General features: G+C 43.3%; 1 protein-coding gene across 3 annotated transcripts in view; it reads right to left on the bottom strand.

Annotated features, from left to right (window-relative positions):
* Positions 1 to 15,120, bottom strand: part of SMYD3 (SET and MYND domain containing 3) — a 1,661,405-nt gene that overhangs the window by 243,890 nt on the left and 1,402,395 nt on the right. For 2 of the 3 annotated variants that reach the window (XM_063917805.1, XM_063917807.1), the window contains exon 10: positions 5,886 to 6,054. In XM_063917805.1, the coding sequence (XP_063773875.1) occupies positions 5,886 to 6,054 (169 nt within the window). The remainder of the gene's footprint in view (positions 1 to 5,885; positions 6,055 to 15,120) is intronic. The other variant, XM_063917806.1, reaches the window with a different exon arrangement.

The raw sequence follows: 15,120 nt of genomic DNA, 5'->3' as shown, positions 1-15,120 counted from the left end.
TGACGCTGCTCCTCCATCCCCCTGCCTCATGCCTTGAACATCTTGGCTTTGCTCACATACTGCCTGTCATCTGTCTGTCGCCTCTTCCCACTAGATTGTTAGCTCTTCAGAGCAGGGCCCTCTTTCCTCTTGTTGTTCAAGTCCTCTTCTCGACACATTTCACTCGCAACTCTCTCCTACTCAGCGACCATCTTTGCCTGCTTTTTCTCCTGCTAGTAAAGGCTCATCTCCATCTATGACCACCAGCCCCAAGTAGTACGATGGTTACTCCCTCGCTACTTACATCTTAGCTGTATTATGTTGTGAGAATTGTGGTGCTCTTTGTTACCTGTACTCTATTTTTGTTATTTATTTATTGTAATGATAAGTTTTGTCTCCCTGTACTGTCCTTTGTAGGGCGCTGCAAAACACTTGTGGCACCTTTTAAATAAAATGTAATAATAACTTCAAATGTTGTACCATTCAGAGCCATATCTGATTATATATATAGTAATTAATAACCGTCCCTCCACATATAAAAAATACATAAATGAGGTTAAAACAGACTCCCTTTTAGAACTCAAAAGTGCGGAGTAAGGTGAGTTGCTTAGTGTAGATGTCTTATACTGTACCGTATGTCATAACAATTCATTCATGTTTACATCACATATTTGCTTCTTTTTTTTTTTTTAAGATTCCTGACAAATCAAAATATTTAGCTAAAGGCCTTAATAGTATAATTGCACTAAATTGCCCCTTTTGAAAACATAATATCTGGGAGCTATAAGTGACAAGTTATAATCCAATGCTTAATTTTGCTTTTTATCTTTAGAAAATTAGAGTAATCCTTTCACCTGAGCATCTTCTAACTACAGCTATTGGCATATAATAGTAACATTTGTTTAAGACACAAGCTACTAATATGTGTTTATTTATCCGGTTTCACTGAAATGTAATTTGTGATTTCTGCATTTGCTACTAATACTGTACATCAACCAATGGGAATAATGCCAATTACATCATATTCTCTGATTACTACAATGATTGGTAGCACTAATAAATAAACAAACTGTTTTTGATGTAATATTGTGTGGTATAGGCCTTTGATTTAGTCATTACTAAATGAACATTACTATGCATATATAATTAATAGTAAAATAATAATAACAGGCAAGCAACTGGGCAAAACCATGTTACACTGCAGGTTGGGCAGATGTAACGTGCAGAGCGCGTTAGATTTGGGTGGGTTGTGTCCAAACTGAAATCTAATTGCAGTGTAAAAATAAGGCTGTATGTAATGGATGTGGATCAGGTGAGTGCGCTTAAACAATTGTTGATGAACGTATCTCAGTGGAGAGCCCAATATATTAAAAAAACTGTAAAAAAAAGGCAGTGGCAAGGGAATTGTTACTCGAAACACGTCGGCAGCAGGTGACAGGAGTGCTAACGTACCATATACACCTGTGACGACCCAGGTTCTGGAGTGAAGAAGGTCCTAGAAACCGAGCCCATCTTACTGCTAACACCTTGAAAGGCCTGATTTTCACCAGAATCTGGGAATCATCCACCTTGCATATCTTTACCTGGATGCTACATCATTTTATTGTAGTTGTGCATTACCTTTATCTGGCTACTGCATTTTCTATATCTTGCCAGTGTACCACTTTATTGTAGCTAATGCAATATTTTATTTAAACTTTTGATAAAATTCATTGTTACTTTTTGGAATGACACTATGTTTTGCTATTAATTATGTTTTCGAATGGACCAATGACTGTCCAGATGCTGTGAAAGGGACACAGAACCACACAGAGATGCCATATTGTGAAGGGAAGTTACTATTAGTTATATTTTCTTACCTCTTTTTTATATATTGGGCTCTCCACTGAACTACATTTATCGACAATTGCATAAGTGCACCCACTTGATCCACATCCATTACATACAATTTACTTGGGTTATTGGAGTATAACCAGGATCTGGAGGGAACTGCTATTACTGCTATCTACGCCATACATCAGTGCCAGGGAATCTCACCAACTACTGTTTTATTAGTAATAATAAAGCTGTCTTACATTTGTGGGCTACATGCAAAAGCAGCCAGCATTTACCCTGTACAGAAAAAATATAAATGTATTTCTTCCTCTTGCATTGCAAAATGGTTTGTTCCAGACAAAAAGTGACATGCTTTTTCTGCCTTGCCATCAAATCTTAATCAGGACCAGTGAGGAGTCACTGTTTGGTGGCATGTGATGTTTTGCACTCTAGGTGGTGGACCTGCAAGTTTTCTCCTCAGACTTCTCCTAAATCTTTTGGTCTTTAAACTTATATATTTGGTAAGTGGTATTACAGGGGTGCCAAGACGGGGAACAGGTACTGGTTAACCCAGGCCAGGTCCTGTTGGAGCGTGATGCGTACTATTTTCCAGTTTTTTTCCAGTGTGTGCATGGTCTTATATACATAGGCTTACTATACTATCCCTTTAAACAGGGACACTGATGAATTACACAGGTTCTGTGGCTGGCTGACTTCAAGGCTGCATTTCACCTGGTTTTAAGCAGCCACAGAGCTTGTGTAATCCATGAGTATACCGGTTTAAAGAAATAGTATGGGAAGCCTATGTACTGTAAACAGAATTTGGCCACCCTCCTTTAACCACTTAACTGGCAATTTTTTTTCACCAAAAACAGCTCAGAAATTGTTTTTGTTGTTGTATTTTTAATGATTGAATTAGGTTGAGAACATCCAAAGTGATTTTATAAAAAAAAATGACAAATACAATTTTGTTAACATTTGTTAAATATAATTATTTCAAACATTGGAACATCACCATCAGAACATTGGGACCATCGCAACTTTGATTTCCCGAGCAGCTGCTCATCTGAGCTGCTGTCAGGTACATACTAGGAGGCTGAGGGGGATTCATTTACATCTGCCATATATCTGCTCCCTTCTGCAACCACTGTGGGAGGGTGCAGGGATGCAGAGGGGCCAGGAGGTCCCTCTGTGATTGGCAGTTGCTAGAAGGATATCTTCCAGCAGCCAGCCCTCTGTTTCTGACATGTCACACAGCCTGGTGTGGTCACAAACTATGCAACCATACCAGGCAAGTGGTTAAGAACACGGGCCTCACAGCTGTCTCCATGGCCCTTGGAACTTTATAGCCAAAAGTTCCACTCTTCTCTTTTCCTGTAGTCCAGCGGTTCACAAACTTTTTTTGAATTACGGCACCCTACAGTATTAGATATTCTTTCATGGCACCGCAAGGCCAAAAGTTTCTTATTGAGATATTTAGAATTAAATATTTAATTAAGTTTATTGTGTTTATGTCATCCTTAGGTTCAATTGTGTGGTGTGGGAACAAGATTTGCTTCTGTTTGTCCACATATTTTATGATTGGCAGCTGCCAGCACTGGTTTTGCCTGTTACATTGACCATAATTAATATGAATTGATCCTGGACCACCAATCCAAGGCACCCCAGGGTGCCTAGGCACTCAGTGTGAGAACCAATGCTTTAGTCACATGGATGTAACACATGGATGCAACATATGGCTGTTTTTTTTTTTTTTTTGTTGCAGGTGCAGTACTCTTGTTACATTCAGAAGATAACTTGAAAGCGTGAAGACAGTTGAAGGAGCATGAAAAGGGTCTTCTGAAAACATGGAACCTGTATCAGAAGTAAGCTGTGATGCATTATTGAAGAATCTAGAGATTGCCATCCAAGCTATTTTTGTCTGGAGGCACTTTTAGTATGCAAGCAACTGGATCTCGTATAATGACCCAAGCAAATGACCTAGGTAAGTATAATGTGGGTCCCTCAATTTTCAGGATTGTCAACATGAATAGATGCATGGGATCCCTCCTTGGTGCCGAGGTGTAGGATATATATGCCATGCTGAGCATTAGATACCTCACTAAGTGATCCTAGGCAGAAATTACAAGCCAATTAAAAGTCCTCCCACAGCAATTCAGCCACAGCCACAGTCAGTATAGCAGGGCACAGGCCAGAACACAGTGAGCGGAGTAATGCTCCTCCATAAAAAAAATTATATTATGTTGAGGGTAATAAAAAGGCTATAGATACATATTTGGCTAGCAGCAGATAGCTATCTAGTATGGCTAGGCCTCCAACTAAACAGTGTCCTTAAGTTATTAATGTCTCTGTTAGCAACAGACGAGTGTCAGGATTCCAAAATAGAATAAAGGTTACAGGTGTCCATAAAATGTAGGTAGGCCTACATGACTTGCACTATGAGGGTAATTCTGAGTTGATTGCAGCAGGAACTTTGTTAGCAGTTGGGCAAAACTATGTGCACTGCAGGGGAGGCAGATATAACATGTGCAGAGAGAGTTAGATTTGGGTGGGTTATTTTGTTTCTGTGCAGGGTAAATACTGGCTGCTTTATTTTTACACTGCAATTTAGATTGCAGATTTAACACACCACACCCAAATCTAACTCTCTCTGCACATGTTATATCTGACTCCCCTGCAGTGCACATGGTTTTGCCCAACTGCTAACAAAGTTCCTGCTGCGATCAACTCAGAATTACCCCCTATATGTATTGTTGAAAGAGGAGTGTACTACTGCGCCTACACCACTGATTAAGCAACTGGGCTGTTCATAGTTTGAGTCATCCGCTGGTGTGTATAACACTACAGTATCAACACCAGAGTCATCCGCTGGTGTATATAATACTACTGTACCAACACCAGCACACACATCAGGTGCCCAAAAACATAGGTTGGCCTGCATGACTTGGGCTATATGTATTGTTGAAAGAGGAGTGCGCTATTGCGCCTACTCCAGTCTACCTGTTCTCCAGGAAGGCTTCATGCTCTATCTCAAGATGGCCACCAAGATATCTATTGAGCATGTGCAGGGGACACCTTATCTGGAGACTGTGAGTGTGTAGTGGGACATGGTGGGAGGTAGAATTCTCCTGCTTAGCTTCAGAGAGAGCTGATTATTACCACCTATAGAAGCTGTTACAGTATCCTGCACAACTACTCATTTACAGTATACACTCACTGGCTGGTGAGCTGTATGGAACCCTGCTATGCTCCATCCCCAATGTACATGTAACAGTGAGTACAGCTGTACCTGCTATCTACCACTGGTTAAGTAACTGGGCTGTTCATAGTTTGAGTCATCCGCTGGTGTGTGCCTATATGACACTGCAGTATCAACACCAGCACACACATCATTTCCAACATGTATAACATGTAGCTCTTTGTTTAATTTTCTTTATATGTGCATAATTCTGCATTTATACAGAAGGCGTAAAACATAGATCTAGGTTATCATTAATGTCAGGTAAGCAATCAGCCTCCTTTAGGGAATCTAGCTATTGGCTCTCAAGGTGAAGGTCACCACAAGGCAAAGCTGTTTGTTGGCCTTTTAACATGCATACAGGGTTGGACTGGCCCTCAGGGGTACCAGGGAAACCACAGGTAGGCCCCCACTGCCTGAGGGCCCACTCCTTCCTCTAGGGATCAGGCTCTAGACTATGCACTTGTATTATACATGGTAGATATGTTGCGTTACACTGCACTAAACTATTGTGTATTTCAAGCCTCTGTGGAGGCTGGCCACACCCCTAAGTATGGGCCGCTATAACTGGATTTCCCCGGTGTGCCCTTCATGTCCCAGTCTGACACTACACGCATCAGTGTAACTGAGGCTCCAGCCTAATAAGGCAGAACAGTGATATGGGGCTACTTTAATACTGAGGAGAGTTTGCAGTTGCAAAAGCACCTTCATATAAAACAAAGCCACAAAGGAGTTGTCTTGCAGAATTTCTGTTTATCATCTATCACAAAGATACATTTTAGGTGCTTTTCAAGGACACAGGGACTCTTATTGTCCAAACATTAATCATATGATCATATTTATATTCACTTACCTGTAAGGCTGCAAAGTTCGTAAGCCAAACTGCAAAGCCTCCTCACAAATTTCAAGATTGATGCAGGCATCCATGGCAAAATCAAGAGCCTTCAGCTGGTATATATTCTTATCTGGTAGTGGACTGCTTTTGATTAGATCATTACACAGTTCCAGGGCTTCTTTTTCTTCTTTAATTTGAATTAAGGAATTAAACTTATCATAACAGTACATACACAGCAGTTGTATCATTTGAATAGTTCTAGCAACAGTTCTAACATACTGTATACAGATCTTCCAGTGAAACCTGCAAAACAGTCCTGGAATCATGGGATGAGCTAAAAGCATACGTTGATATTCAGCTAGCAGACTTGTCTGTCAGGTATAAAAGAAAGAAGGGCCTATAATGAGATTGATTTAGTCAGCCGCTGTTTCACAGTCAGTAGGTTGGGGCATATTTAACTGTGGTCTGTTAGAGAAATCAAATGTAAGCTAACTTTTTGTAAAGGAATGGGCTTCTCTCCTGGTGCTGAAATGATAAAGTGACAGTATGTGCTTCGTATTCTGTTTCATACATTTAGCATTAACTACTGTAAATGTAATCCTGCATTCTGTACATCAATCAGCCTCATACAGTATATCATCACTTGTGACAAGCTCCTGACATTTTTCCCATTATATTTGTGAATGGCAGTTCTTGCTTTAATGGTCCACGTACATATGTAGAAAAGTATATGTCCTGTTGGTTGAAAGTTCTCTCATGTTTAGCACAGTGATCGCTGAATGGTTTTCTAGCTCAGAGCAAGTGACAAAATAAGAACAAAATGTATCTTAGCAATGTCTTATTCCCGGACATCATGTCTCCAGTTTTGTAGTGGATAGGACAGAACAACTTCTAACCAGGAGCAGAGCCGAATTAACACCAGCGCAGTGGGGGTGGCCACCCAGGGGCCCCAACACACTGGGCCCCTCACACACACACAGCTATGTTGCAGCATGGGGGGAACTGTGGCATTTGTGAACTGGATTTCCTATGTTACATAATTTGAACTGAGGGCAACTACAGTGCATTTAACACATTTGTGGTGCAGGAAGTATTTACACATTATACTTTTTAATAACATCGCCTGTGCATCTTATTGATTATTTTATTTGTAGGGGCACTCACAAGTTAGTTGTCCCAGGACACCCACAAATATGGTGGCCAATCCCGGGATCCCGGGATTTAGGGCCAAAAATGGGCGGGATTCAATCCCGGGATTGGAAGCTCCAATCCCGGGGATTGAGGGATCAGTGTTGAGCGTCCACAGGACGCTCAAACACTGCCCGACTTCCTCCCTTTCGGATCCCCAGCGCAGCGTGAAAGGTCACGCTGCGCTGTCAGCTGCTGGTGGGAGCCGTCAGCAGCGTTCAAAGGATGTTTCCCTCCCGCCCGCCCCCAGTATATGGTGAGTTATATGTGCAGGGCGGGCGGGGCGGGGTGGGGCGAGGGGGCGGTCACCTAGCTAAAAGCCAATCCCGGGTATCCCGGGAATCCCGGAATTGGCCATTTTTCAATCCCGATACCCGGGATTGAAAAAATGGCCCGGGATTGGCTTCCCTACCCACAAACCTTAATCTGGCCCTGACCAGGAGATGTGTGGAAGGGAATGAAGGCAACAGGAAGCCACAAATAGATGCTGTTTGTTCATCCTCCTCTCCAAACCTTTTGTCCCTTTTGTATTCTCTTCTGATTTTACTTCAATTCTTCCCCATTGCTGTCTTTATATTGTAATTTGTTCTACACTATAGTATTATGCTATAGTGTATGCAACTGTGTCAATATGATTACACATGAAATTATTTTTATATTTATATATATATATATATATATATATACTGTTTAAACATGTAGATGCAGTATAGTAATGTGAAGTATGACTCCTTTCATAATGATGAAGTGGTATTATATGCTATATTATACAATTATGATTTAGAAAACAAAATGTATTTTTTTAAGATGTTATTTTATATATTTAGTATTGATCTCCGTGGCGCTAATTATGTTAGACTTGTATACTACTTTCAAAAAGGTGGATATCACCACCAGGTCTAAGAGCGCAGTGGGCCCATGCAGGCTCCTCCCCCTGGCAGTGCAGTAGCTGGTGACTTGTCTACTCTGTAAATCTCTGAAAAAATAGGAGCTGCTCAATTTTTCCTGGTGATTTCTGCTACTCTACAGTGCTGGACGTCACACCATTCTTCGGAGGTTATACAATTATATGGGCAAGATTTGCAGTGTGGGTCCCCCTGGAACTGGGACCTGAGTGCACCACACACTTGCACCCATTATATATTTGCCATTGCCGCCAAGTCCATCTGTCTCACATCCTGTATAAAGCATTTTGTCTACAAGAGTATTGGGAAGGCTAGCCATTAGTATTGACGTGTCTTGCAGATTGCCATATTAAAAAAAAAAAACAGCACAATGGATGGAAAATATAAAGTATTTTTATATTTAAATACTCTATTTTGTAGTCTGAAACCTTCCCTACACAAACACAGTTGCACTTTTAAGTTATCTACGAAGGTCAAGTGTTACCTGTTGGATAATGGTATTTGGGAGATTTGAGATTCTTATCAGCAGGATTTCTCTCCTTGTCTAGTGATATTACTGCAACCTCCCCCTGGGCTAACGGATTATCAGACCCCCGCCAGCTAAAGTAGTGAGCACTTTTGTTGATGGAGACAGTGCAGCAGGTGTTAAGTTACTGTCAGTTAAGTCTTGCTGCAGATGTTAAATGACACAAAAGATCAAGCCAAGTGCTCAATGTTCCCTCCGGCTGGATACTTGTTTTACAATCCAAGCTTATATAAATAATTTTGACAGCTTTAAGCTGCAATTCTGGGTTAAAAAAAGGATGAAAATGCAAAACCTCTGGTATTCAAATACTGCTTATAAAAAAACCTGAAGGATACTTTGTAAGCTATATTGGTTTATGGACTTAGTTTAACTTAATTGACATTAGGGCTCATTTACTAACAATGCAGATATGTGCAAGCTTTCTGGGGGGTACACATGGAAAGATCCATGCTTAAATTCTAAGCAATCTGACTTGCTTAGAAATTAAGTACGGATCTCTCCGTGTGGATGCCCATAACGACATCGATGCGCGGACCCACACGTCGCTATTGTTGACTCTAGATTTGGCCTGCTTGCATGCCAAATCTAGTGAGATTGCTCATTTCACTGCTGGGTGAAATGAGCGCCCCCCTCGCTCAGCACACATCACGCTGTGCTGAGTGGGGGGAGAGATGTGTGCTGAGCGGTCTGTGCTAGATCGCTCAGCACATTATCATCTCCCCCGTGTATACGTGGCTTTACACTAAACCCAAGCAACCATACACTTGCTAACAATGCCTGACCTGCACTACACATGATAGAGACTACTGTATTTGATGCTTCCATTTTATCATCCTATAGTTCCACTCTCTCACTTGCTAAACAATCCTATTAAAAAGTCCTCTTCACTTTGGTGAATTGATGGAGGCGGCCATTTCAGTCTGCTGCTCATGTTTAGAAGGCTAATTTGAATTAATCGGATTTAGAAGATAAGGTGGCTGACTTTTAGGACTGTTATAAATAGTCCCCTTCTCACAAGAGTCTTTTTAGAGAATTGGTTAAAAGCTAGGGAGGAGTGGAATGTATTTGCTTTGCGGGCTGTTCATAAAAACTTGTTTTGCCTAAATCAGGAGTTCTATGTTACTGGCAATAGGGCTGGTAGAATGCTGTGGTGGTTTAATAAAGTTGGAGCAAAGGTGGAAAGTGCTCTGGATGTGCCAAATGCCTTTGCTGATTACTATTCTCAGTTATATCATCTTGCCTGTGACTCAAATACACACCAGCCGTCCACTACAGGCATGGATGGATTCTTGGATGGGATCCATCTTCCTTCCTTAGATTTAGAGTCTTGACAATCTCTTAATAATGTTTGGATGGAGGAAGAGGTAAGTTAGGCTATAGACTCCTTGCCCCTGGATAAGGCATATGGTCCAGATAGGTACATCAATCATTTTTATAAGGGATTTAAAAATGCTGTAGAACCAGTGATTACTTACTGAGGCATTTCCAATTTGCAATTTTGGAAGCCCAGATTGTGCGCTACCTTAAGGCCCTCCAGGGCTGGATTAAGGATTGTGGGGACTCCTATTAACAACTGCATTACATAAAAAAAGATTTTAGATATATATATATATATATATATATATATACACATACACAGGTTGAGTATCCCATATCCAAATATTCCGAAATACGGAATATTCTGAAATACAGACTTTTTTGAGTGAGAGTGAGATAGTGAAACCTTTGCTTTCTGATGGCTCAATGTACACAAACTTTGTTAAATACACAAAGTTATTAAAAATATTGTATTAAATGACCTTCAGGCTGTGTGTATAGGGTGTATATGAAACATAAATGATTTGTGTGCATGAACAGAAACTTTGTTTAATGGACAAAGTATATTATAACATTGGCTAAAATTACCTTCAGGCTGTGTGTATAAGGTGTATATGAAACATAAATGCATTCTGTGCTTAGACTTGGGTCCCATCACCATGATATCTCATTATGGTATGCAATTATTCCAAAATACGGAAAAATCCGATATCCAAAATACTTCTGGTCCCAAGAATTTTGGATAAGGGATACTCAACCTGTATATAATAAGATTTTAAACCTACCGGTAAATCTTTTTCTCCTAGTGCGTAGAGGATGCTGGGGACTCCTTAAGGACCATGGGGTATAGACGTGCTTCGCAGGAGACATGGGCACCTATAAAGAACTTTTAGTATAAGTGTGCACTGGCTCCTCCCTCTATGCCCCTCCTCCAGACCTCAGTTAGAGAACTGTGCCCAGAGGAGATGGACAATACGAGGAAAGGATTTTGTTAATCTAAGGGCAAGATTCATACCAGCCCACACCAATCATACCATATAACCTGGAATACCAAAACCAGTTAACAGTTGAACAAACAGCATCGGTCCAAGACCGATTCCAACTGTAACATAACCCTTATGTAAGCTATAACTATATACAAGTCTTGCAGATTTTCCGCACTGGGACGGGCGCCCTGCGTCCTCTACGGACTAGGAGAAAAAGATTTACCGGTAGGTTTAAAATCTTATTTTCTCTTACGTCCCAGAGGATGCTGGGGACTCTGTAAGGACCATAGGGTTTATACCAAACCTCCCAATCGGGCGGGAGAGTGCGGATGACTCTGTAGCACCGACTGAGCAAATGCTAGGTCCTCATCAGCCAGGGTATCAAACTTGTATAAGTTAGCAAAAGTATTTGAACCCGACCAAGTCGCCGCTCGGCAAAGCTGTAATGCCGAGACGCCTCGGGCAGCCGCCCAAGAAGAGCCCACCTTCCTAGTGGAATGGGCCTTTACCGAATGTGGTAGCGGCAATCCAGCCATAACATAAGCCTGCTGAATCGTGTTACAGATCCAGCGAGCAATAGTCTGCTTTGAAGCAGGCGCGCCAATCTTGTTGGCTGCATACAGGACAAACAGAGCCTCTGTTTTCCTAATTCTAGCCATCCTGGCTACATAAATCTTTAAGGCCCTGACTACATCCAGGGACATGGAATCCTCCAAGTCACTCGTAGCCACAGGCACCACGATGGGTTGGTTCATATGAAATGAAGACACCACCTTAGGTAAAAATTGAGGACGAGTCCTCAATTCTGCTCTATCCACATGAAAAATCAAGTAGGGGCTCTTGTGAGACAATGCCGCCAATTCAGACACCCGCCTTGCCGAAGCTAAGGCCAATAACATGACCACCTTCCAGGTGAGAAATTTCAACTAAACCGTTTTAAGGGGTTCAAACCAGTGTGACTTAAGGAACTGTAACACCACGTTCAGGTCCCACTGGGGCCACAAAAGGAGGCTGGATGTGTAGCACTCCCTTCACAAAAGTCTGGACTTTTGGAAGAGAAGCCAATTCCTTCTGAAAGAATATCGATAAGGCTGAAATCTGTACCTTAACAGAGCCTAACTTCAGGCCCATATCCACTCCAGTCTGTAGAAAGTGGAGAAAACGGCCCAGGCGGAAATCTTCCGTAGGCGCATTCTTGGCTTCACACCAAGATACATACTTCCTCCAGATACGGTGATAATGTTTCGCCGTCACCTCCTTCCTAGCCTTTATTAGAGTAGGTATGACCTCCTCCGGAATACCCTTCTCAGCTAGGATCCGGCGTTCAACCGCCATGCCGTCAAACGTAACCGCGGTAAGTCTTGGAACGTGCAGGGTCCCTGCTGTAACAGGTCCTCCCTTAGCGGAAGAGGCCAAGGATCTTCTGCGAGCATCTCCTGAAGATCCGAGTACCAGGCCCTTCGAGGCCAGTCTGGAACAATGAGTATTATCTGTACTCTTTTACGTCTTATGATCCTCAACACCTTTGTGATGAGAGGCAGAGGAGGAAACACATAGACCGACTGGAACACCCATGGCATTACCAGAGCGTCTACTGCTATTGCCTGAGGGTCCCGGGACCTGGCACAGTACCTCCGAAGCTTCTTGTTTAGGCGTGACACCATCATGTCTATTTGAGGAACTCCCCAGAGACCTGTTATCTCTGCAAAGACTTCTTGATGAAGTCCCCACTCTCCTGGATGGAGATCGTGTCTGCTGAGGAAGTCTGCTTCCCAGTTGTCCACTCCCGGAATGAAGACAGCTGACAGAATGCTTACGTGATTTTCCGCCCAGCGAAGAATCCTGGTGGCTTCCGCCATCGCGACTCTGCTCCTTGTCCCGCCTTGGCGGTTCACATGAGCCACGGCTGTGACATTGTCTGATTGAATCAGAACCGGTAGGTTGCGAAGAAGACCCTCCGCTTGTCGAAGGCCGTTGTATATGGCCCTTAATTCCAGCACGTTGATGTGCAGACAGGACTCCTGGCTTGACCATAGTCCTTGAAAGTTTCTTCCTTGGGTGATTGCTCCCCATCCTCGGAGGCTCGCGTCCGTGGTTACCAGAACCCAGCCCTGAATGCCAAACCTGCGACCCTCTAGAAGGTGAGCACTTTGCAGCCACCATAGGAGAGACACCCTGGCCCTGGGGGACAGTGTTATTTTCTGATGTATTTGTAGATGGGACCCGGACCACTTGTCCAGAAGGTCCCATTGAAACGTCCTCGCATGGAACCTGCCGAAGGGAATGGCCTCGTAGGCTGCCACCATTTTCCCCAGAACTCGAGTGCATTGATGAACTGACACTCTTTTTGGCTTTAGCAGGTCCCTGACCATGTTCTGGAGGTCCTGGGCTTTTTCCAACGGGAGAAAAACCTTCTTTCGTTCCGTGTCTAGTATCATGCCTAGGAACGATAGTCGAGTTGTTGGAACCAACTGTGACTTTGGCAGATTGAGAATCCCTCTCAGAGAGAGTGACACGTTCTTCAGTAATCGATCTTTTGATCTCGCCTTTATCAGGAGATCGTCCAAGTATGGGATAATTGTGACTCCTTGCCTGCGCAGGATCACCATCATTTCCGCCATTATCTTGGTGAAAATCCTCGGGGCCGTTGAAAGCCCAAACGGCAACGCCTGAAACTGGAAATGACAATCCTGTACCGCGAATCTCAGGTACTCCTGATGAGCGGGATATATGGGGACATGAAGGTAAGCATCCTTTATGTCCAGTGACACCATAAAATCCCCCCCTTCCAGGCTGGCTATTACAGCTCGGAGTGATTCCATCTTGAATTTGAAACGTTTCAAGTACAGATTTAGGGACTTTAGATTTAAAATGGGCCTGACCGAACCATCCGGCTTCGGGACCACAAAGAGGGTCGAATAGTACCCTTTTACCTGTTGGCTCAGGGGAACCCCTATAATCACTTGCTGTTGACACAGCGTTTGAATTGCAGCTAACACTACTTTCCGCTCTGGGGTAGAAGCTGGTAAGGCCGATTTGAAAAATCGGCGTGGGGGCACCTCTTCGAATTCCAGCTTGCAGCCTTGGGAAACTATCTCCATCGCCCAAGGATCTACGTCTAACCGAACCCAGACCTGGCTGAAGAGTTGAAGGCGTGCCCCCACCGGTGCGGACTCCCGCAGGGGAGCCCCAGCGTCATGCGGTGGATTTTGTGGAAGCCGGGGAGGACTTCTGTTCCTGGGAACCCACCGCGGCAGGTGTTCTTTTCCCTCTACCCTTACCTCTGGCAAGGAAGGAGGAGACCCGACCTCTTCTGGGCTTTTGCGACCGAAAGGACTGCATCTGATACTGTGGAGTTTTCTTTTGCTGTTGGGAAACAAAAGGTAAAAAGGTAGATTTACCTGCGGTAGCTGTGAAAACCAGGTCCGCGAGCCCATCCCCAAACAACACATCACCCTTATAGGGTAAAACCTCCATATGCTTTTTGGAATCCGCATCACCCGTCCATTGGCGGGTCCATAAGGATCGTCTCGCTGAAATAGCCATGGCATTGGCTCTGGAACCCAACAATCCAATGTCTCTTTGAGCGTCTCTCATATATAAGACTGCGTCTTTAATATGTGCTAAAGTTAGCAAAATAGTATCCCTATCTAGGGTATCAAGGTCAGCTGACAGGGTATCTGTCCAAGCTGCAACTGCACTACATACCCATGCCGACGCAATTGCCGGTCTAAGTAAAGTACCAGTATGTGTATAAATAGACTTTAATGTAGTCTCCTGCCTGCGGTCCGCAGGGTCCTTGAGGGCCGCTGTATCTGGAGACGGCAGTGCCACCTTCTTGGACAGGCGTGTTAGAGCCTTGTCCACTATGGGAGAGGATTCCCAACATGCCCTGTCCTTTGTAGGGAAAGGGTACGCCATAAGAACCCTTTTGGGAATCAGCAGTCTCTTATCTGGAGATTCCCAAGCTTTTTCAAATAACTCATTAAGTTCATGAGATGGAGAAAAGTTTACCACAGGTTTCTTTTCCTTATACATGCGCACCCTCGTGTCGGGAACAGAGGGGTCGTCTGTGATATGCTAAACATCTTTTATTGCAATAATCATATACTGAATAGTTTTTGCCACCCTAGGGTGCAATCTAGCATCATCATAGTCGACACTGGAATCAGAGTCCGTGTCGGTATCTGTGTCCACAATTTGTGACAAGGGACGCTTTTGAGACCCTGACGTGCCCTGTGAGTCGGTCAAATCTGTGGATTGACCCCCTGATGTCTCCCTGGATTCTGCTTTGTCTAGCCTCTTATGCAATGAGGCTACACTTGCATTTA

Source organism: Pseudophryne corroboree, chromosome 4 (assembly GCF_028390025.1).
Source record: "Pseudophryne corroboree isolate aPseCor3 chromosome 4, aPseCor3.hap2, whole genome shotgun sequence".
NCBI classification, from domain to species: Eukaryota; Metazoa; Chordata; class Amphibia; order Anura; family Myobatrachidae; genus Pseudophryne; species Pseudophryne corroboree.
The sequence above is the reverse complement of the archived record's forward strand: the minus strand, read 5'-3'. Positions and strand labels throughout refer to the sequence as shown.